The following is a 23804-nucleotide window of genomic DNA, read 5'->3' as shown; positions in this document are numbered from 1 at the left end:
TAACAAAAAAAAAAAAAAAAAAAGGAAAAAGAGTTGTAATATGTTCTTTCTTCCATAGCAGCAAGCTTTTTCTAACAAGCTTTCTTTAGTGCAAATACTGTAGGCTTGTATTACAGTAAAATAACAAAACAGAACAACAACAACAAAACACCACCAGAGATGCTTCAGAGCTGAGCTACTCCTCAAATTTCAAAACTATACAAAGATTTTTGAGCTCATAGTCCTGCCTGGAGAGGCCTATTTAGAAGCCTTTCCAATGGGACCATTTCACCAATACTTAAAAAAAAAAAAAAAAGACAAGGTGCTCAGAAAGATAATTAAATTCCCCATCAAGCTGTAGGAATCTTGTACAACTTTTTTTTTTTTACCTCCAGAATCTTAGAGCAGAGTCTTTATTCCACATCATCAACATACCTCAAACACAGATGCACAAAGCTTTTGATTTGCCACAATATACCAAAATACTATATATACATCTTTCACTTCAGAAAAGACACCCTGATACCTATTCTTTATACAAACGTGAAATTTTTTCTTCCTCGACATCAAGTAACCACAAACTAAAATAAATGGAATAAACTTTTAATCATACACAGAAAATAATTTTTGAGGAACAGAGCAGGATCTTTCCTTGTGTTCTCTTCTAACGTAGAGTTCTTGGTGACCACTGTCCCCAGAGGGAATGACACACCATCTTTAAAAACAGAACCTTTTTTTATACAGTTTATACAGCACAAGTCACAAATCATTTTAGAAACAACAAAGCCATCATTAGCCTAAATTAAAAAAAAATTATAAAGAAGAAAGAGAGGGAGAGAGGAACTGAGCATTTTAATGCTATCTGTTTCTATTCAGGCTACAAAGATGTAAACATTTAAAATAAATAATAAAATAAATGTCAATTACTTCTCCCCCTTCCCTTCCCATGCCCTGCTCAAAATTTGACCCAGCTCCTCCTGAACATGTCAGCATTAGAAAATTAAAACCCTTTGTTGATGTACGACCAATATACTAGAAGCATGAGAAGATGTCAAATAGGTAGTGAGGTGACTGGGTTTCCTTTTTAAAAGGTGCAGGAGGACCATGGGCACACCTAGAAATGTATACACACACACACACGCACGCACGCACACATACACACAACCCGTCAATAAATAGTGAGATGCTGGCTTTTAAGATTGAATGCCAAGAAGACTCAACAAGCAGAAAGTAGCAAGACCACTTTACTTAAGTTTTTAAAAGAAAGTTACACACACCACATATCCTATTGGTCCACAAATTCTATAAGGACTCAGGTTAACCATCTGATGAGTGCAAAGGAGCACATCACAGGGAAAACAAATTCAGAGGTGGGAGGATATTGTAGGGGGTGGGTCTTTAAGAACAAACCTCAGACTGAAGGCAATCTTGCCTTGGATCTTTGGAGAAAGACCTTCTCACCTCCAAGTGTTTTTGTTGATCCATTAGTGGTGGGCCTTTAATAAGGGAAGTCCTCATCACGTAGTCTCACCCTAGAGAGAGTATATATATATATATAAAAGTGCCTAACAGTGCCTGGCACATAGTAGGTGCTATTCTTTTCCTTCTTAAAGAGGCCACATGGATGTCTGATCAAGGGAGGAAATCAACCTAAAAGTTACAAGGTGAGATTGCAAGTACTGTTGGTCCATCAAGGAAAGGGGAGAAAAGTCCCAATGCCTGTAAGTTGAGCTCAACCTTAAAATGGAGCCTAGTGGGAACAGAGAGGAGATCCCTTCCCCAAAGCCTGAGAAAGGGAACCAGTAGCCTCTGATGGTTCCTGGCTTTGAGATGCTTGTGTGATGGGCCACAGTGAAGACACCTGGCCAGTCTCACAGGCAGAACAATTATTTCTTCCTGAAAACTTCCCCGGTGAATTCTCTGCTTTGAGTTGGCTCTGGTAATTGCCTAAGCTTCACCTGGGATCGCCTCTCTGTCCTGTGTCAGCAGCTGTCCCCATCCACTCAACAGGAAGAGGGCTGTTCCCAAGAGGCGGCCAGGTGGCCAAGGGGACTGTGTGTTTCACACCAGCCTGTCAAGGAGTGCCTGCCCTATGCTGTCCCAGAGCTGCCTGCAGCCCAACTGGAGTCCACACCAGTTGCCTCACGGCTGGGGACAGAGGGGGGCACGGGGTTCCCTGCCCAAGTCCAAAGGCTCCCCCTGCCACTGCTCCTGATGAGGAGGAGAAAGGAAGGAGGAGGAAGCAGCAGGCCTGGTGTCTGGCAGCAGCTTTAGAGAACCAGCCAGAAGGCAGTGACTGAGGATATGCCTATGAGTTAGGAGTGAATATTCAGCCTTCTCCAAATAACCTCTGGCTTTGGGGAAGCCAAACCACCTCCGAGAAAAAAGTTAGAGGGTCCTGAATAGAAACACAGCTCAGAGGCCTCGAAGTCCTGCAAGTCGGCTGGTTTCTTGCTTTCTGCTGGTCCCAAAGCCAATGCAGTTTGAAATCTGAACTAAAGCCAGACTCCATCTCAGGAATGTCCAGCCTGGCCCCAAGTCACATGCCGGGGCCTGCCTTGGGATCAGGGCTGTGCAAAGCAGGGCACAAAGGGACTTTAGAAACAAAACACCAGAGAGCAGCTTCATTTAAGAAATATATAATACATATATTCAAAAAGAAGTAAATAGCTCCCAGTTGGCCTCAAATACCACTTGAGATGATTAAGTCTTTCAGAGCTGAGTTCACCCCAGTTCTTTTTGCCTGTCTCCTGCTACTCCTAGCCGACTTCTGTGTCCTTGATTAATCTGAAGCCAGAAACCCAAAGGCCCCATCTTATTAGGAGTGCCCCTCCCAGAACCTCTGGGGAACTGGGGGGCAGCGTCACAGCCAAGGAATGTGGGAAATAACATATGTAAAGCATTTTGGGAAAAAATCCTGTTTCTTTTAGTCTCCTCTCTTTGCAAGCCCTACCCCTCCACACATCACTCCCAGGCATAGTGGGCTGTGTATTTTAGGCATTGGGCTGTTCCATTCTGTGTGTCTAGGACATGGCAAACGAGTAATGAACATTAAATACCAGCCGGCGTGTCAGGCCTGGGTCTGTGAAGGGAATAGGTGAGCAACCCTGTCATCGCTTTCTCTCTCTCTCTCCCGAGTCCAACTTTGAGATTTAACCCCCACTGGGTTGATTTAAATAATATCTATATAGTTTTAAATTATCATACAATGATCTCTACAGCTGAATCACAATAGCGGGGCCTCCCTCAGAGCACTAGCCCAGCAGAGGCCAAAGCTGGAAGACCAGCCTTGGGGAGAAAAAAAGGCTCCAAGGGGTGGCAGGCGGGGACTCCGTGGAGCTCTGCGGAGCTCTGCGGAGCTGTGCTCCCGGGGACTGGAGGACCCCTTTTCCCCATCCCCCACCCCACGGGAAGGGGCAGCTCTCTTGCAGTGGGATTCATCTCTGATTTCAGCAGCCCCTGGGGAATGGAGCGTAAGCTGCAAGCCACAACAACAGCTCTGGGCCAGCTGTTCACAGCCGGCTGGTGGACCTGGGGAGCACACTGGGGTGAGGGGGCAGGGGAGTGTAAGAGAAAAAGCGCGAGATCCATCAGGTAGCAGATGACCACAGAGGGTAGCACGGCCCAGCACCTCGGTGAGAGGCGAGAAGCAGGCGCTGGGGCTGCTGCGAGGCAAACGCCACTCCGACTGCCTCCCTCCTTCCTCCCCCGGCCTCTCCATCCACAGCAGAGGTGATTTTGAGGCTTGGGGAGGGCCCACACTCATTAAACCTCCATGGGTGGCGTCGCCCTGAGAGGCAGGCTGGGGGAGGGTGGAGCCGGCAGGGACTTGGAGTGATGTGTGGCTCCGAGGAAGGAAGGAGAGAAGGGTCCGGGGCAGAATGACGAGGCGGTAATTACAAGAGACGTCCTACTCAAGACACGGGTGAAGAGAGGCTGGCTGGGACACAACGTGTAGTTCGTTGGCACTATTCCTGGCCGTCCCCGGCCTGGTAATTAGGCATTTGGCAAACCCAATCCGTGCCCCAGCTGTCTCACTCACACCCTGTCTTCTGGCCAAGCTGCTCCTCCAAAAGCCGTCTCCGAGGATGGGGAGGAAGGGTCCTCCAAACCTCCTAGCGATGGTGGCCTCTCCTGGAGAGCTCAAGGAGCCCTGCTGGCAGTTCCGGAGATGGTGGTGGACCAGAAGTGTCAGAGGAGGGAAGGTTCTGTATTGCACATGGACTGTCCCCTTCTGGACAAGTCAGCCCCAGCCAAAGAGTCACCCTGCTGCCCCCTCTTCAGAAATGAAGAGCTTTACTATTCAGACCACCCAGATGAAATGTCATGGCAAATTTGATAAAAAACTAAGAGGAAGTGAAATTGACACTGGGGGAAGGAAGGGGCAAACAGAGGAAAGGTGAAACCAAAAAGGCACTGAGCATGCTTGGTGGGGCGGGAAGGACGCCATCACTCCAGAGACACGTCGGAACCAAGGGACAGGAAAGGTCCACACCAGCTTCAAGCTCTTCAGAAGCCAGGGAGATGCCCGAGTCCACCAAACCAAGTTCTCCAATGTTTTTCAAGAAACAGGATTTGCTTTGCGAGACGGACGAGGGAGGAGGAGGTCCTGTGACATCCAAGAGCTCATCCAAGTCCTCCGGCGACTCACCACCAAATCCCACCTGGGTTTCCCCAGAGCCAGGAAGCTCTCTGGCAGGGTCCCCCTCTTCCCCTCATGGCCCTGGAGTGCTGGAAGGTGCTGGTCCCTGGGCAGGAGGCAGTGACGAGGATCCCCACCCCCGCCCCTGGGAGCTGGGTTACAGAGCCAGCAGAGTAGGGGAGTTCAAGGAGTCTGATGACTGGTCCCCACTGCTACTGCTTCGGCGGTGAGCCTTGGAGCAGGACTCAGAAGGCGATGCTGGCGACTCCTGCTCCAGCACGCTGGGGTAGGTGAAGACGAGGTTCGAGGTGCCCGGAGTGATGGCAGGAGTGGAGGTCACCACGATGGGGGTGTGCAGGGGCTCCTCGCCATAGAAGCCCCCAGCAATGCTGATGGGCTTGATCACGGAGCGCTGGGCCTTGTCCAGCCCCGCTGATGAGGACGAGGGGCTGTCCTCTTCCAGGGGCTCCTGTTTCACCACCACGGCACCGACCCCTCCACTGGCCCCGCCGCGCAGGGACTGCAGCCCGGAGGCTGGTGGGGACCGGCGTTCCTCGGGACTGATCTTGCACACGGGCCCATGGGCCACCAGCATGAACTCCAGCTTCTCTTTCTCTTTCTGCAGCTCGGCAATCTCCTTCTGCAGGCCTGACTTCTCCTCCTCCAGCTCCTCCGTCTCCTGCAGGGGAAGAGGGCTCTGTGAGGGATGGTAGGGGATGGGCCAGGGGGTGTCAAATCTGGGTGAGAGAGGGAAAACCAAACACGGTCCTCAGAGGGCTGACCATGAAGCTAGCGAGCTCACACCCAACTGCTTCTGGGCCACCTGCATGTTCAGGATTCCTTCTGTTTCCAGAACTCCAGATTGAGAGGAGAGGTAAGTCAGCTTGGAGGAAGGGCGAATCAACCCTTGTAGTGGCCATGACTGAGTGCTGATATGAAACTGAGTTTCCAAGAGATTTAATCATTTGTCCAATGGCACAGAGCAAGCAGATAGGGTAGCCTGGATCTGACTCCAATGTATCTGATTGCAGAGTCCACGTGCTACTATGCTTTTCTGTCAGGACTGCCCCCAGTACCCCAAGGGGGTGAGTAATAGTGAGACCTGTCGGGGGAAGGGAGCAGAGCAGGCAGCTGCACCCCTCTCCCCCCATGCCTCCTCAAGCCCCTCCAGCTTGCCATGGACATATTGACACTGAACTCTGAGCCGCATGACTGGATATTTGCCTGCACCCACAAGCCTAGGAGTAGCTGGCTTGTAGGAAGCGCTCAATCCATCCCACTGGATCTTCCCTGCCCCTCTTCCCTTTTTTTGCTTTAAGTAGAAAGCCTATGCTTCAGGACTCACAGAACCCCAGGAGAACATTCAGTTCAGCCCCCATGCTTCAACAGATGAGACCCCTGCCAGCCTGAGTGGGCAAATAAGGCCAGCAGGGACCCTCTGCAAGGACCTCAGCCCCTCCTTTCACACAAAGCCAGAGAAGCAACAGATGCACGTGGTGGAAGGGGGTGGGGAGGTCGTCACGGAATTTATGGAGAGGTACATGTCACCAGCCTCCTCCCCACTTTTCCCGAACACAGATTCCTGTTTGAGAACGAGATGACATGGGCCAGAGCTTCGCTAAGCAGAGTACAGCATATTCCGGAGTGAAAAAAACTTTCCATCTGTCTCAAGGGTCTGATGAACGTCATGAGCTTCTGAGAGGCTTCCTGTGCAGGATGTGGCTCAGGGGCCTGGGTGGCTGGGTCGTGGGGAGGCGGGGGCGTAGGGTGTGAGGCTTCAAGGGGAGAGAGGGGAGGAAAACCAAGGGGCCTCGGGGGGCAGGCTATTCTGGGGCTGGTGGCAGAAGCACCTGGGGGTAGACCCACGGGGATATGGATCCTCGAAAGGTTAGCAGTGGGGAGGGCTCTCTGGGGGTGTCTCCCGGGAAGTGCTGATCACTAATGGATCCGCCCCACCTGGCATCGGAGAGCTCCCACTTCTCCTGCCGCCTCTAACACCTCCACAGGACACTACTACGGGCATCACAGAATTCACCCAGTACACATTTAAGACCCACGAACGAGGGCTCCGTGATGGACAAAGGGAAGTGGAAGCAGGGGAATGGTAGCCGGGAGGATTAAATAAAATAATAGGATGTGCAAGGCCATTGCAGTTTCCAGAGCTCCAACCTGGCTGCTCAGTGCAAGGACCGCTGACACAGTCCACCTCATCTCCTTACTTGGAAAACATTCCACCCAGGAAGAGTCAGTCCTGGCTCTGGGTTTCCTCCACATGGCCCCTCCTGGAGGGAGTTACGTGATGTCGGTCAGGTCAAGGTTTGGGGAGGGAAGGGCGGGGCTGAGGGCCCCCAGGTGGGGCCAATTAGGCAGCGGGGGAGAATGACTCACAGGGCAGAATGAGGTACCAATGAGGTGACAGCTTCGGGCTCAGAGCAGAGGTGGGGAACCCTCCCGCCCACGGAGGATATGAGAAAACCCCAAGATAGTACAACTCAGCTGGCTATGATCCATCCCCATGAGACCCAGGGAGCGCCAAGACCCTGCAGAGGTGGAGAAGCCCAGAGAACCAGATGGCTGAAGCCAGGCTGGGCCCATTCCTGCCGGCGGCAGGCAGGCAGGCATGGGGGCGGCTGGAGCCTGGGAAGAAGAACCCTGGAGTGGGCAGGCCTGGGCCTGCCTGGGTCCTGGCCGGCAACGGCGACACCCTCTGCCATCCCTTGCCCAGGAGCCCCAGCAGGTCTCAGCACAGGATCCTTCGGGTGCTGAGGTTGACAGGGTGCCAGGCCCAAGAAGCTCGTCCAGTTCTCTCTGGGTCCAGGCTGGGTGATAAAGGCCAGCTCCCTTCTCCCCATCCCCCCTCCTTCAAATCAGGGCAGGGCTGACCCATGTGCTCAGAAGAAGGAATGCTTCTGCCCACACTAACCCTCCTGTCAGTCACTAGGGGTGAGGGAGGGCAGGGAGAGGTCCGAGAGCCCTGGGGTCCCAGCTCCAGCCCACCCAGGAGCGCGCCCACCCCACGCAGGGCTCCTCACCGCCTGCAGCTTCTCCGTCAGCTCCCGGCGGCGGTTCCGGCACTTGGCCGCAGCCAGCTTGTTCCTCTCCCTCCGAATTCGACGCTTCTCCTCCTCTTCAGGGGACAGCTAGAGGCCAGAGCCAAGGATCACGGTTAGGCTCGGGTGCGTGGCTCACCAAGGTTTTCCGCTTTTAACCGCATTGTAAGTAGGGGAAGAAGCCCTTCTGGGACCGGGCGGCAAAGGAGGAAGGCAAGAGGAACGTGGCGCAGGGGCCCCAGAACATGTACCTCACCCCAGTTTGGGTGCCTGGGGGTCAGGGGAGCACTCAGAACTAAACCCCAGCCCCCAGAAGGTGATGTCACATGTTTGAAGGGAGAGCAGGGTAGCCATGGGTCAGAGACTCACCAGCCCAGGCATGATGGCAGCATGTGTCATGTCGGCCCTGATTCAGTGCCAAGAGCCGAGAGAATGAGCGGGGACCGTTCCCCAGAGAGTCCCCTCGTGCCAGGCCTGGCCCCACCCACTTAAGCAGCTTCCTCCCAACTCGGCCTAATTACTCCTCCCCAACACTCTGCCTGCTCTGCAAGCCTCATTATCCCCACTTGATTATGTAGCTGGGCCCAGAGTAAGAACCACCCGGGGTGGCGGGGTGGGGGGGGGGTGGTCATGTTCTCTTGCCAGAGGGCGGGAGGAAGAGCCACCCCATTCCCAAATCCCTCTGCCAGCCCTCAAGTGCTGGCTGCTCGCAGTTCAACCCAGAGGACTCACCAGTGTGCCTGGCACAGTGCTGGATTGGGCAGGATGGGGAAAAAGGAGGAGGAGCCCTGGGGCAGGTTAAAACCCTGCTGCCCACCACACCTACTCATTCAACCAGCCAGCCCTTCAACATGCCACGCATGGTTTGAGGGGTTAGAGATGTGTCAGCGAACCAAATGAACAAAAATCCGCCTGCAGAGCTTATGACCTAGCTGCTCACCGGGAAGCTGGTTAGGGGCCTGCAGCTCAGGCCAGAGGGCAAGAACTCTGCTCCACCAGCAGGGCTGATACTCTGTTTACATACAGCCCTTCCAGAGGTGATGTGAGGAGATGGCTGTGGGCCAAGGCAGGAAGGAATTCAAAAGGAAAGACCCCCTCCTTCAGTGATCAGACCCTGACAGCACACCACCTAGGTGCCAAGTGATGAACTGGTGGCTTAGAAGATTCTGGGGGCAGTAAGGCCCAAGTCCTCCCCTCAAGGGACATGTAGGGAAAAGGCCAAAGCCATTTTTGGAGGGTTTGAGAGAGAAGCCACCCCCACTGAGGGATGCTGTCTGGACCTCCAGCCAGGTTGCAAGTGAGGGAGCCACTCCGTGGGCTGTGCCCAGGCCAGAGTCCCCAGGAAGCTGCCTGTAGAGCAGGGCATAGCATCACCGTGTCCCTCCCTAGCATCATCTGTCCTTGCAGCAGCCTCCACGTGGGGCACACTGACCTGAGCCCATCCAGCTGGTAACATTACATTCCTGTTAGTCTTCAACCCTCTTACAAAGGCCGGGTCTTTGAGCCCACACTGAATCCTGGCTCCACTTCCCTCCTCAAGCCCCTGCTCCGCCTTCCCGGGAAAGCTGATGGCTCCATGGTCTCTCTCCTGAGATGTGTCAGGTGGCTCAGGGCCAAATGCAGATGTGGCACTTCTGGGAGGACCCAGGCAGATTACTGACCCTCCGAGCCTCAGATCCTCATTTGGAAAGTGGGGTTAATAGGACCTGCCCTGCCTCCCACGAAGTTTCTGCAGGGATCAGATGAGACGCAGTGTGAGAGTCCTCTCTAAACCAGAAAGTGCTGGAAAGACGACGACGCAGTCCAGAGGTCTCCTCTCTGATACCCTTGCTGCACTCACTGAGCAGCAAATCAACCAGACACCCAGAGAACACAGACTGGGGCACCCTATTCTCTGTGGGATCCCAGAGGATCACAGGCTGAGGTCACAAAAGGCCGCTTGGCCAAGGCCCTGAATACCTGCCGCTCCAAAATCCATCTCAGCCTGAGCCCGAGAGGGACGGAGAGAGCCTGATGGCCCTGTTATAGCCCCAGGTCCAGGGCTCAGCATCAAAAGGTTACCAGGGCTCCTGGTAGCACCCCACTAGCACCCCACTCCCTCACTGATGAGGGGCAGACAAGACAGAGAGCTGGTCCTGATCCACTTCTGCCTCCATCCCCCCTGGACAGGTTCTGGCCTCCCCAGTGCCTTAGAAGTTTCTCTCCTGTCTGGTGAGATACAGGGCAACTTGTGGGAGCTCCTGGCATAGGAAGTGTTCAGGGGCGGTGACAATATGGTTACAGCATGAGTGTGTCACACCACCACGTAGCCACCCACAAGCCACACACACCCTCCCTTCCCCGCCACTGCTGGCCTCAGAGGGAGCCTCTGGGGCAGGCCCTGGAGGAGGGCAGTGAGGCACCAGGCCAGCGCCATAACAGCCTCTGCCCCCTGGGGGAGGCTGGGAAGGCGGAAGTGAGCCTCAGAGAAAAGACCCTAGAGCTAGGAACCCAAAGAGCCAAGTTCTAGGATGCTGCTGCCTAGGCTTCCTCCAAGCTGCTGAATGATGGTCTGAACTCCTAATTGACATGGGATAAAATGTTCCTGGCTCTCCTTCTCTCTCAAAAATGGAAGGAAAGTCTCCAAGGGCACGCCTGGGTGGTGTGATGGGAAAAATCACAAAGCTGAAGGTCAAAGGGAATGGATGCCAGTCCTGGAAAGGGAGTGGATTCCAGTCCTGGCTCTGCTGCCACTCACTGCTTGAGCCTGGGCAAGGCCCCTCTTTCTAGGCCTCAGTTTCTTCATCTGTAAAATGGATGCAGAGGGAAATTTAGAAAAGCCAGTCTCCAAAGTCTCTTCCTCTCTAATCTTGCAAATTTGGTGTGACCTGGGTCCAGAAAAAGGACTTCCCTGGTAGCTCAGATGATAAAGAATCTGCCTGCAAAGCAGGAGACCCGGGTTGGATCCCTGGGTTGGGAAGATCCCTTGGAGAATGGAATGGCTTACCCACACCAGTGTTCTTGCCTAGAGAATTCCATGGACACAGGAGCCTGGCAGGCCACAGTCCATGGGGTCGCAAAGAGTTGGACAAAAGAATGAAGAGTATTTAGCACATCTTGCTTGGCTGTCCCGCTAACCTGGGAGTCCCTCACAAGACTAGCTTGTTAAAGGATAAGGAGTCCTTTACATACCAGGAGAATCCAGATCACCAGTGAGTATAAAGCTTGGTATCCTGAGCTCCCTGAAGGAAGCACACTTATAGAGGACACTTGGATTGCTGCTACTGCATATTTATAACTACAAGTATGGAAGCAGCAGTGTGGGGGGATATTGGCCACTTGCCCCAGGAGCAGAAGCCCAACAGGACCTGGGAACTGTCTGTTAGTGTCTATTACACACATCTCCCCATGTTGCCCCTGCACAGGGTCCTGCCATTAAGAGAACAAGCCAACAAGTAGTGGATACAAGGCCCAGCTTTGTCCTCAGAGGAACGGGACTCGTGTGAAAGCGTCTGGTTCCTCAAAGCAGTGATCCTTGTAATTCTAAGTGTCCTGGGGACTAGTGATGGGCTTCCCAAGTGGCACTAGCAGTAAAGAACCTGCTGGCCAATGCAGGAAACATAAGAGACCTGGGTTTGATTCCTGGGTGGGGAAGATCTCCTGGAGAAGTACATGGCAACCCACTCCAGTATTCTTGCCTAGAGAATTCCATGGACAGAGGAGCCTAGCGGGCTACAGTCCATAGGGTCGCAAAGAATCAGACACAACTGAAGTGACTTAGCACACATGCAAGGGGAGTAGTGGCACTGGATCCACAGTTATCCACTGGGCACCACGTCTGAAAGGTCCTTGTATTGGAAAACTGTGGGCCTGGGGATCCCAGAGTGGAGGTGGACAGTGGCTGAAATGGGAAGGGGTTCCAAAGCTGTAACCAAAGTAATTCTCCAATCTAACATTTCAGTTGAAAAAGGGATTCTGCTACTAAAGAATTTCCCTTCCTTGGACTCACAGTGGCATGGTATTGTAGAAAGAGCACTGGAGAGGGGCGGAACCCCAGAGGCCTGGTTCTAGACCACACTTCCCCACTCACTGGCCAAGTAGCCCCAGGTAGCTGTTTGGCTGTGTCATCTGTGAAGGGGGACAGGTAGGGCTCTTACAAGGCTCATTCCCTCCTTTCTAGAATTATGCACGACTCGGATTTCTCTTTTGGGAAGCCAGGGGCCATCACTGCCCTGCTCTCCGTTAATACAGATGACGGGCCTTTGGAGTCTTGGGCAGATGCTATCTAGAGAGCATAGGCCCCGCCCCTTTCTGGCATCCCTCCCAGCCAGGTTGGCTCCTGCTCAAAGCTAAGCCGCTTGAGGGGAAAAAAGGCTGCTGTTGTCTGACCCCCACTCCCCCGCATGTGCCTGGAGCTTAAGGAGCTGCGCAGACTCCAAAGACCCCAGGGTCCCACATGCACTTCCGGAATGTGTATCCCAGGCACTTGAAATGGGCTCCAGCCTCGAGTTGGAGGCCTGGGACATGGAAGGGCGATGGACACACCATGGGCAGTACTGGCCTGGAGGGGGGCCCCTCTAGGACAGCTGGGTTCTTGCCCATGTTAGATACTAGGAGACACTTAAGGGAGAAGCCCACAAAAGCTCCCAGCCAGGGTTCATCGGCTACTTGTCCCACAGTCCCTCTGCCAAGGATTAGAGGATACTGCTGTAGGCAGGTCCGAACAGTCCTACCCATGTGCTGACACCTCATCATTCGCCATGTGCTTTCCCACCATGATCTCATTCCAGTGGCAGCAAGTCCTGGCTGGCAAAATACCATCCCCATTTTTGCAGCTGAGGAAACTGAGACTCAGAGATTCTAAGGGACACGGGCAAGATGCCTGACTCTCAGGTCGCATGCTCTGCCTCCAATGATGAGGGTCCTGAGTTCCTTCATCTCCCCAGTGCTCCCAGAACACACACCCTGCTCCTCACCAGTCTGCAGGAAAACACTCTGCATTATAAAGCCACTGATGTGGCTCCCGAACGGAACTGTACCTGCTCATCTCTCCTCCTGCGGCCCACCGTGGTGCCAATGGTCTTGATCACGCCGGGTCTCGGGAGGGCCATGTGCCCGGGGACAGAGGCCAGGCCTGGCAGCGGGCTGTAGGGGTGCGAGCGGGGGTATGGGCTGGACATGGAAGTGATCACCGTGGGCTGCACCATCCACTGCAGATCCTGACTGGTCGTGATGGCGTTGATGGTAGGGATGAAGGCGCTGCCTGAGCCAGGCATATCTACCCGGAATTTCTGAAATGAAGAGGAAGATAGGACTGAGCCAACAAATACTGCAAAACAGGCCAAGCCGAGATAGGAGGCCAAAGCCAGCAGAAAGTAGGGTCAGTGCCTGGAGTGCCGAGGTCAGGATAACTGGGCGGGCTTCCTGCACATCCAAGAATCAAGGGGATCTTAACTCTTCCACGTCAGATCCACTCCCTGACTGAGGTCCTGGAAACTCCATCCCCCCACCGGCTCAGGAAAGATGTGGTCATATCCCCAATGGCTGCCAGGACAGATGTGGTCCTCAGCAGCTCACATCCCAGCAGGCCCTCTCTGAAACCCTCCAGGCCAGCTATGCCCCCATCTGCAGGAAAGCAGGCCTCCCATCTTGGCCACCTGAGCCTCTGGGTCACTTGCTCTTATTCCCCAGGTACCAGCTTAGGATGCTTTGAGGAGACTTGCAGACCAACTGCTCTACAGCAACAAAGATCACCAGGAAGCTTATCATGTCTGCTTCTGTTACTTTCCAAACAGTTTCATCATGGGGCTGTGATCCCATTAGGGTCACATGAAACCAGGTCCATGAAAAGATGTCCCCTGACCCATAAGACTGAAAGTGGTAGCCTTTGCTGCCAGACTTCCCCTTGCTGTCCTTGCCCTCCTTGACCTTCACCCGCATCTTGAGAGACACTGCGTCTCTCTCTACCCATTCATGTATCTATCTATCTGAGCTCAGAGGCGTGCCTATGGGAAACTTTGGCGCTGCTAGATCTGAGTTTTCTCCCTGTCACTTAATTTATGCCCAGACCACGTTGCAGAGCCCTGTGGAACATGCTGCAGGAAGCAGTCTATTTAAAATATAACATGATGACAGAGTACCAAAGCTAAAATGGGCCATGCTCCTCAGCAGCTGGGCCTGACCTTCCTTCAGGGCAGCTACTAGAAAGCGAGGAGGAGGGAGAAGGGGAAACCCCCCCCCCCACCTCAACTTCCAGATTTTCAAGGGAGAGCCCCCCTCCTGGAATCCTAAGCCTCAGATGATTCCTGTTCCCACAAAAAGGTCCTGCACATCCTTTCTTCCCTAACTTGGGGGATGAAATGATGACAACAATAATAACTAACACTTACTGAGCACTTACTAAATGACAGGCGCCACAGTAGTGTTTAACCTAGATTATCCCATTAATTCTCCCTCTGAGGTAAGAACTACCATTATCTCCATTTTAGAGGCAGAAATTTAGGCTTAGAGAGATTAAGTAACTTATCCAAAGCCACGTTCTAATAAGCAGTGGGGTCAGGATTCAAACCCAGTTCGGTCTGACAGAGAGGCCAGGTCTCTCCCACACAATGCAACAACATTGTAGAATTGTTTTTCCAGTCTTGAAATCCAGCCCCAAGTGCTGGTATCCACCCCCAATGCACCCGGACAGAGCATCAGGGTCATTCCCACCCAGGGTCCCTACAGACCTTCCCTCACCCAGGAGGCCCCACAGGTCTGTTTGACCCCAGATGAAAGCCCACTTGACATTAGCACGGATGCTATAGCATCCCTGCTCTTGCAGCCTAACCAAGATTAGAAGTATCAGCAGCAGTGGCAGCTGACTCTGCCATGGTCTTTGCCCCTGGTGATGCCCATCTGTGTTCCTCTGTGTAAATAAAGTGAAGCTTAGAGTACTTCATTGCAGCTCAGGGAGCTGGGGACCCTTCCTTGCTCACTCCCCTGCCTGACCCCAATTGAGGTGGTGGGATGGGGCTGCCTCACCTTCCAGACTAACCTGGATGAAACGGATTCTGGGATTCTGTGAGGTTGCCAGCACAATGGATTCTGGGAGGCAATGAAGAGAGCTGCCCAGTGCAATGAATGGATTCTGAGTCATGTCCCAAGGCAAAAACAACTGGGCTTTTTATCAGGAGCTGACTGAAAAGTAGCAGGTGTATCTGAGTATGTGTGGTGTGTGTGAAGGAGGGATGGGTGCAGTGAACATGGAAGGATCCAAGTGGGAAATGATCTTCAAGGAGGAAAAACAGACAACCAGGGCTGGCCATAAGGAAGAGGGCATTGGGAACACATGAGCAGCTAAGTGTGTGCAGAAGCACTAAAGCCCAGGCAGCGATGTCTCTCTTTGGATGCTGAATTGGGAGGGAGGCTGGGAGGTCATCTGAGTCAGGAGGCCTGGATGTGAGACCTTGGTGAATCACTGGGGACTCAGTTTCCCTGTCTGGAAAGGGGAACAGTAACACCAAACTCTTTGCACTATCACAAGGATTAAATAAGGAGCTACTTGTAATCACAGGCTATGAAAGCACACCAGTGGTGCTCAACCCTGGCTGCAATATTAGAATATTCTGAGGAGCTTTTCAAAAATACCAATGCAGGAGCCAGGCTTACCATTAGAGTTCTAAAACCACTGCTTTCGGGTGGGGTTCTGATAAGGTGTTTTAAAAAAAACAAAACAAAACTAAGGAGGTTCTAATGTGCAGTCAGGGTTGAGAAATGATGCTCCAAATAAATGGAAGGTACTATCATCATCATCACAACGACGATGACCATCATGGCCACCATCACCATCACCACCACCACATGCATTGTCATTGGAAGTGTCTGTGGGAAGGGGTTGCTCCTGGCAGAACTGCCAGCTTCTCATTCATGGGAAGCACCCAATATTTTTCTTGTTTCTCTCCCCGAGTCAGGTTCTGGGTTTGAAAGACATCCAAGGCATCTAATAGGACAGTTTAATGTCCTTCCTTGAAGGGGTGGGTGGCTGTCAGCTTTCCTCTCAGGAGAGCACCCAAGAAGTTGACTCCTCATTCCAACAAACAAAAGAGCTCCCATTTCAGGCGAGGGGAGGAAAGCCAAAAGCCTGAAGCAAAGCTGAAAAGACTAATTCTGCTTAGGACTAAGTGGCAGACTCTCAGCCCCTCTCAGGGGGTCCTCCGGTCCACTCTCTCTGTGATGGCAGGTCTACAGAAGGCCGTGCCCGGCCATCAGCCAGATTCCCTGCAGCAGTAGCTTGATCTAGACAAAACAAGACGCAATAAAAACAAGGCAGTAGGTAATGACTGCCTCTAAATGCATGTACAACTCGTTTCAGAGGGAGGAAAAGGCATCTGGGTAACACACTGCTTCTGAACTGCAAGGAAAACAATGTCTCAGCCCCAGAGCGGACTGAGGCTCTGCTAAAGAAGTCTTTTGTCTCCAGGAGAAGGCTCTCTGAGACACACACTAAAGTTTTTAAGTGAGATCTGGCAGATTTGTGTTTTGTGTCAACTCTGAAAGTATTTTCCAGAAAGTGACACGGGTTGGAGAGAAGAGGTGAGCCTCAGAGTTTGTGGTCCCAGGAGTTAGCCTGGCATTTTTCTCTCCCAAGGACCCAAGAATCAGTCACATGTCATGTTAGGGAGAAATTACAGTTCTCTACCAATGAGTTAACACCGAACAGAAACCAAGATGGGGCTTCTCAGCTGTAGGTATAGGGTGGTTTGATCCCTGTTGTAGCACCAACAGGAATGTTGGTGTGCTGGGGGTGGGGGGCTAGGGGAGGTAACCCAGGGCCCTCACTTGACCCCCCTGGGGCTCTCCACTCCCTTGGAAACGCCTCCTCTAAGGACAGCATGGAAGGTGCTGGATGGCTATGTGGTATTCCAGTCTGGCAGAGCCTCCAAATGCTTTATTTAACTGTGTCATCCTGTTGACTTCTGGGTGGGCAAGAATGCCTATAAAAGGACAAATTGCCCCCCTCCCCCCAACCTCCTTTGGCAGTTTGGCAAACTTTTGCTGTAAAAGGCCAGATAGTAAATATTTTAGACTCTGCAGGCCATAAGGTCTCTGTTGCAGCTACTCAACTTGGGCACTGTAGCGTGAGTACAGCCGCAGACGAGATGTAAACAAATAGGCGTGCCTGTGCTCTCTTAAGCCCTATTTACAAAAATACTTGGGCCATAGTTTGGCGACCTCTGTCCTAGAAGATTATTCTCATCTCATAAGCTCAGGTTGAGGGGAAAAGAATTAAGAGAGGAAATGAGAAAGCAAAAAAGCAGAACCATTCTTCTAACCCAGGGAGTCAAACAATGGACTCTCACTAGACAGCGTGAATCTCCAGAACCTGAAGCCGAATGCTGAGGTTACAAGCCTTGATGCCGGTCTTTGGGCAGCAGAACCTCCTTATCCTGAAGCAACCTGAATTTAAGGGAGCCTTGGGGCCACTCAGTAAGTATGTGTATCCTCCTGCTGCCTATGAGAAAGCTCAGAACATGGGGCCTTTAGTGTTACCCAGCTTCATCAGATCAGAGAGGTCCCTACAGTCCAGAAGTTGCTAACTTGGGGAAATGACCTTTCTGAACTTTATAGGGCCTCAGGTTCAGAAAGATCTAGGAAGTGGGGTTTGCTTTCCTGCAGACATGGATGTGGCAGGGCCTATCCCAGAAACTCCTGGGGTGAGGGGCCCAGAAGTGGCATTTAAGATGGAATCAGAGTTGGTGTTCAGGATCCATCCCCTCAGCCAGGCATTTCTCCACCAGGCTGACTCTTGACTGGGCCACCAAGCACTCAAGTCATCAAAACCCTGAATACCTGGGACCTGCCTCAACAGGTAGAAATGATTATACATGTCTGAGAAGAGACTGGGTTCTCTCTCTTAAGAACCCCTTTTTCTGTTTCCCAACACAGGAAAAGGAAAATTCCAACATCCAGGAGACTCGCTTGGGAGAAGAGGAGAGGGCAGGGAGAATGCTGCCTCAAATGCCCCGGAATAAACTTGTTGAGGTTCAGTTTGACTCAAATGCTCTGTACTTTTACTAAATGTGGGGTGTTCTCCAAAGGCTTCTCTGTGGAATTTGACCAATTTTCATAGATTTTATATGCAACATCACCTTGACCTTTGACCTTTCATTCCTGAGGATCAGTACTAATGTCATCATGGAAATGGTCCTCAATAACTCATAATTCCCCCCCCCCCACCCATTTTCCAAGTGATCTGCCTCCTGCCAGGTTCACTTGAACGAATCACATTATCCTCCTTCACCTAACTGCTAGGGTGAAGGACAGCAAAGAAAAGAAAAAAGCAAGGAAAAGAAGGTGATCAATACCGAGTTGTCTACCAGGTCCCCTGATGTCTTTCCATCCAGGGCCATTTTGGACAGAAATTCCACTCCAAAGCAAGAGGGAATTCCCTCCACCCTTCTGTAGACCCCACTCTGTACCCCCACCAATCCTAAGACAGCTCTGCACTCCTTGGGAAGGGCAGGCCATCTCATCCTCTCTACAACCACAGCAGGTGAGCACGGCCAAGTCATTGCCCCATGACGGGGGTGAGATGGCATTGGATAAGACGACTCTTACTTTCCCTCTCAGGCCCAGTGAGTCCAAGAGGGACAGAGTTACCAACTGGGGATGGGAATAGATTTATTTGCCTCCATCAGGGCAGCTGCTGTCATTTTGAAATGCTGTGGCCACAAAAGATGCCACACAGCATGGAAGAGACGTAGTCACAAAACACTAATTCTTTTTCTTTCTTTCAATGGATAGACGAGAAACCTAGCCTCCTGAATTCTCAAAATCAGTGCCTTTAATCCTCTGTAACAGGCCAGGGGTGGGGCGGGGGGGTGGGAATCGAAAGGTCTAGGTGGCAGAGGTGCCTGCTTTGGTGTGCCTTGTCTTGGCGACTGCTCTCCCAGGAAGACTCTTGAGATGGAGACCAGCAGGATTTGGGGTCACATCCTGCTTCGGACCCTGCCAGATCACCCAGACCTCACACATCACCCTTGGTTCCTTCTATGCCAGATCTTTTGATAACTTCCAAATATTAAATTCACCCTCAAAAGACAAAAATATGTTAGGAGGGAGGGTTTTCAAAAGAATTTGCTGAAGCCAAAGTAAAATCTTTCTGAGTCTGACTAATAGCCACAGCATCCAAGTAAGAATTTAGTCTCCTAAAGGAACGATTATGAAGGGGACAATAGCTGATTTGGATGCCTAAGTTCTGGTGTGTTTGTATTAAGACAGGAAAGAAAAAAACAGAGGCTCCTAACTCTACACTCACCTTGAATAATGAGGCAGGCAGAAATAAAGCAATGGAAATGCACTCAGGGGGTTGGATAGGAAAATTCAACTGCCACTCAGACAAGACGTGCCTGCTGCTTCACCCCATTCACTTTGATGAACCAGTGACACTGACTTCCACCAGCAAGAATCAGCGGAACAGACAAATTCCTGGGATAACATTTTGTCTGATCCTAATCTACAACATCTGTGAGATCAAGGCAAAAAAATAAAAAGGGCACCAGACCCTTAATATACAGCTCCCACCTTCCCACCAATTCTGAAGACCATCTCCTCAAACAATTTCCAGTGTCCTACTACAAACAATATCAAGAAAACAAGCCTTCTGAATTTGAAGACATTGTGCTGGCAATGAACAGATATAAAAATAGAAAGAAAAAAGCACTCCTTTTTCAACCACGCTTTATTTAGAACAAAATAAAATTAGAAAAGAAACTGCATTTTGGAGTCAAGCAACTCCTAGTTAACCACTGTTAAATATATGGCATTTATTTGTCCTGAATTAAAAAGAAAAAAAAAAAAAAAAAGTCCTAAGAATTCGGAAAACTCACCAAGTTAACACTCTGTGGGGCTGGAAAAATACATTCCCCAGATAGTTCTTCTAAGAATGTCCCGTAGGGGGCACTAGAGAGGCATGATTGGGGCTGACTTGGGAATCACAGTCATTTCTGGTAAAAGTTCTTTGATGTGAGGAATGTCCCAGCCTGGTACAGTTGGCAAAAGTTCACTCTGGGGAATTTTGTGTGTGTGTGTGTGTGTGTGTGTGTGCATGTATGTGTGTCTGTCTGTCTCTTGGAAAAGAATGGTTGCCAAAGAAGAGAGTTAGTCTGGTATTCCTTGTTTCCAAAAAGGAACTGTCCCCTTTGATTTATTTTCACAAGTTATCTGAGAAACAGACAAATGGCAGCCTTGGAAAAGTTCTGGGTCTTGTTTTTGTTTTGTTTTTTCATTAAAAGGGGGCCAAGCTGATGAAAACAAGTTATGAAATGACCTATGTTTGTGTAACTGGCTGGATTGCGTAATGTTCAGGGCCTGAAACCGTGAGTCGAGCAGTCAGCCAGGGCATATATCTGGGAGGTGTTTTCCTAGGAAAGTTAGGAAAGAGAGAAAACAACAATAAAAAGAAAAAGCCAGGGGTGGGCGTGTGTGTGCAACTATTAGGGGCAAATCAAATCACCAGTGACCAACGTCTGAGATTAAAACTATAACTGGAACAGGAAATATTTTTCATGCTTCAAGTTCCTGCCACATACAAGAACAGAGGTTTTAACAAAGAGTTATCTGCCGCCCCCCTCAAGTCACTGAAACTCACGGCCATGTGTTAAGACCAAGCTTCATGAAGTGAGAAGAAAGTACTAGGCTGAGTAAACAGCAACAAATGTCTAAGGAATATTAGACCCCACAAAAACAAAGAGAGGAGAAAAAAATAATATTCACTTGCCCAAGGTAAAACCAGAGCTCTTACACTGAGCTGCCACAAAAGGAGGAAGGCCCATCACCAACTGCCAGGAAAGTCTCTCCATAAAGGAAGCTAAGAGAAATAAAGTGATTACAGGTTTTATCTGGTATGCAATAAAGTTACCTTGAGCCCGGGTGGGGTCACAGACATGTGAAGTAACAAAAGCTTCTCACGTCAGCTCTTAGGACCACAGAACAGCTCTGCTCCCAGTTACAGGGATGATGGAAAAACCCTCTCCCGTCCTCTCGCCACCTCCTCCCTCAGGAGTGGACAGGCTGAGAAACTTGCCCAAAGCGGCATTACCTTACCAATCCCTCTGGTTTAAAGGCGCCTTGCTTGAGCTGCTGGGCCGAATGGACAGGCACATACGCAAGAACCCCGTGCACCAGTTATTACTAATTGCAAAATCCTCATGTGTTACAGCACGCTAGGAATTAGCCAACAGCTGCTTTTTGCTTCGGTAATGAGGCCCCATTACACTCTGCTGGACTGAGTTCTCTTCCTTCTTCCTAGCTCTGGTTTCCTGTCTGATTTTCTTCCAAAACAGGGAATTGCCTCCACTCACATCCTGGGCTCAAAGCCCTAGTGACACAGATTATTCAATCGGGGCACTGATGTCCGGTCTGACTTCCCATCCAGGCCCCAGGGTCTGAGCAAAGCCCGGCTGCAAGGTTGTAACATTTCAGTGATGACTGCCACAGAAACGGCAGCCAAAGGAGCGGATGAGAAATCAAAAGATTCCTTCCTGATTTGGAGAGGCAGAGAGGGGACATTTTGGGGCTGTTGAACTGGAGAATGAGGGAATGGATTTCAAATGACTCCAACCCATTGCCTAATGATGGCTGGATTCAACAGAAACCACCAATGGGGCTGGAAAGCAAACAAAATCACTTTGGGACAAGATTTGAAACTCATCACCTTAGTGTTCATTATTAAGGGTGCATGCACTGACTGTACCCTCAATGCACTGACAAGGCTCTCTCCAGTGGGTGCTTATGGGGATACCAGGGCAGGTAGAGAGAAGACACGGAAAAGCCATTCTGAGGATCCACCAGGTATGGGGAACCACTTTGGAATAAGAGATCCCTCCTCAGTTACTAAAGAGAGCCACGTTTCCATTTTATTCTCCATCAGGGTCCCTCCTCCCTGGAAGCCCACCCCAGCCCTTCCTGGTTGGCTGGCTTATAGACAGACGCCAAGGCCACCGCCTAACCAGAGCAACTCTTGCTGCAGTCAACTGGGCTAGAGACTCGGCAGATCCTGACCAAGACGGGCTTCAGGCTCTAGCAGCCTTGTTTGTTAAGTCAGCTCCCTCACAAGCCTCTGGGTGGGTGGGTGGGTGGGTGGTGGCTGTTGCAGAGGGCAGGCAGCCCACCAGCACCACCAACCTAGCAGCACCTTTCCGGTAGTTACAGACAGAGATGGCAGGCACAACCCCTCCAGTGCAAACCAGTCCGCCTGCTTTAGAAACAAGTTATTTCTCGGCTTCCAGAACCATTCGGGAGCCTAGAGGAGGTCTCTCCAGCTTCCCTTCTCTCTGCAGCCGTCCTGGCCCCAGGTACTCCCCAGACCCCAAGGTGCCCCTTTGGGTGGCAGTTTAGGCTCCTAGTCCGACCCTAACAGGAGGTGGATGGGCGCAGGGTACATAGGCGCACGCAGCCAGAGCCAATCAAGGCTGACCTCCTCCTTTCTGACCTTCGCACCTGATTCCCTGAGTGACAACTCTCGCCCTCACTCTGGATCACTTGAAGGAGTCCAACCAGTTTCCGAGTCCCCAACCTCTTTCCGAAATTAACTAAGACCAACGGCGGGAGAAGGTGCGGGGTCGGGGTGTGGGAAGAAGGAGAGGGCTTTTTCGCAGGAATAAGTTCCCTAGATGTCGGAAGGGGCCCGTGCGTGAAAAATTGGCGGGGGGGGGGGGGGGCAGTCCACCAAGGAGATAGAGGGGAATGGAGATGAATTCCTGGGAGAGGAGGGAGGTACAGGCTTCTGGGAACGGGACCTGCAATTCCAGGAGCTTGTCTGGATACGATGTAGTGTGAAGGACAGGGTTTGTAGGCTCTTTCAGCCCACTCGCCGCTCCAGTTTAAAAAAAAAAAAAAGTGTTGGCGAGGATAGAGGGGGTGAAAGGAGGTGTAGGCAGGAGATGGGAATTCAGAACTTACAATGGTGGCCCGTAGGAATTTTCTCGCCAAACCGAGAAAGGTCAAAGAAAGCAAAAGAGGCAGTGGCGGCGAGAGGAAGGCGGGGGTCCACCCGCGCCGCCAGGTGCACCCGGGGCCCGCACCTACCTGCTGGCCGCCGCCGCCGCTGGAGTAGGACTCGGCGTGCGCAGGAGAGCCGCTGCTGCCCCGGGACGAGGTGTCAAAGTTCCCGGGATAATCCTGGTACATGATCCGCGGTGGGGGCCCGAGAGGAAACAGGGTGTTTTTCTTCCCCCGCCCTCGCCGCGGCCGCGCACCGGCTGCTGTGCGCTGGCTGTCTGCTGGCCGCGCCTCGGGCTTGTCCCCCTCGGCGGAGACACCCCGGGAACAGGGCCCCCTGAGCGCCGAGCGCTACACCACTTCTTTCCTGCTCTGCGAGCGCCGCGGGACCAGTTGTCCACCCAGTCCCTCCCTCTAAAAAGTCCGCGCGTCCCTCGGTCCCTCCCCTGCGCGCGCCCTCCCGCCCCCGCGCGCAATCGGAGCCCAGCCTGGACCGCCGGCTCAATCAAAAATCGGTAATTAAAAAAGAATGGGAGTCAGCCCGGCGGGTCAAGCCTGCCAGGTCTGGGGACCCCCGATGTCAGGGCAGAAAAGAAAGAAAGAAAAAAAAAAGGCAGAAAGAAAGGCAGCCCGCTTGGAGAAACTTCTATTTCCTCCTTTTAGAAAAGGAGCTGAGAATAAACTTCCTGTGGCCGACTCGCCGCCGGAGTTTGGAGCGGCTCGGACACTTGACTAGGAGAAGGCAGCCTGCGCCCGGCCCGCGAGGATCCAGCTGAGCCGGCGTGGAGAGGGACGCGGTGCCGCGGCTCCGGCGCCCGGACCTACACCCCTTCCCCGGCGCCCGCTCCCGGACGGGCCCGCCTCGCCCGTCCGCGCCTCTCTCTCTCCCTCTCTCGGTCCCCGCCGAGCACCGCTCGCTTGCTCGCTGGTTTGCTCGGAGCCCCAGCGCTCTGCCCGAGATGAGTCACTACAATGGCACGATTTCAACTCCACACTCTTTATTCTCCAGCCCCTGTACCTCACGTCAACCCGACTCCACCTTGCAGGGAGGAGCGCGCGGGGAGGCGGGGGGAGAAGGCCGAGGAGGAGGGGGAGGAGGAGGAAGACGCGCGGGAGGAGGCGGGCGCAGCGCTCCCCTATCTGCCCCGGCTCCTGGCCGCGCTGACGCCAGC

General features: G+C 52.2%; 1 protein-coding gene across 1 annotated transcript; it reads right to left on the bottom strand.

Moving 5' to 3' along the window:
• Window positions 1-566: 566 nt before the first annotated feature.
• FOSL2 (FOS like 2, AP-1 transcription factor subunit) lies at window positions 567-23596 on the bottom strand. The gene is made up of 4 exons (XM_061155073.1): window positions 22720-23596; window positions 12690-12941; window positions 7654-7761; window positions 567-5300 (listed from the first exon to the last, which is right to left on the bottom strand). Exons 1-4 carry the CDS (start codon window positions 22819-22821, stop codon window positions 4779-4781), a joined length of 984 nt encoding a protein of 327 aa, XP_061011056.1. The 5' UTR covers window positions 22822-23596; the 3' UTR covers window positions 567-4778.
• Window positions 23597-23804: the final 208 nt, after the last annotated feature.

Source organism: Dama dama, chromosome 11, assembly GCF_033118175.1.
Source record: "Dama dama isolate Ldn47 chromosome 11, ASM3311817v1, whole genome shotgun sequence".
Taxonomy (NCBI): domain Eukaryota; kingdom Metazoa; phylum Chordata; class Mammalia; order Artiodactyla; family Cervidae; genus Dama; species Dama dama.
Note: the sequence above shows the minus strand (reverse complement) of the source record. Positions and strands in the feature narration are given on the sequence as shown.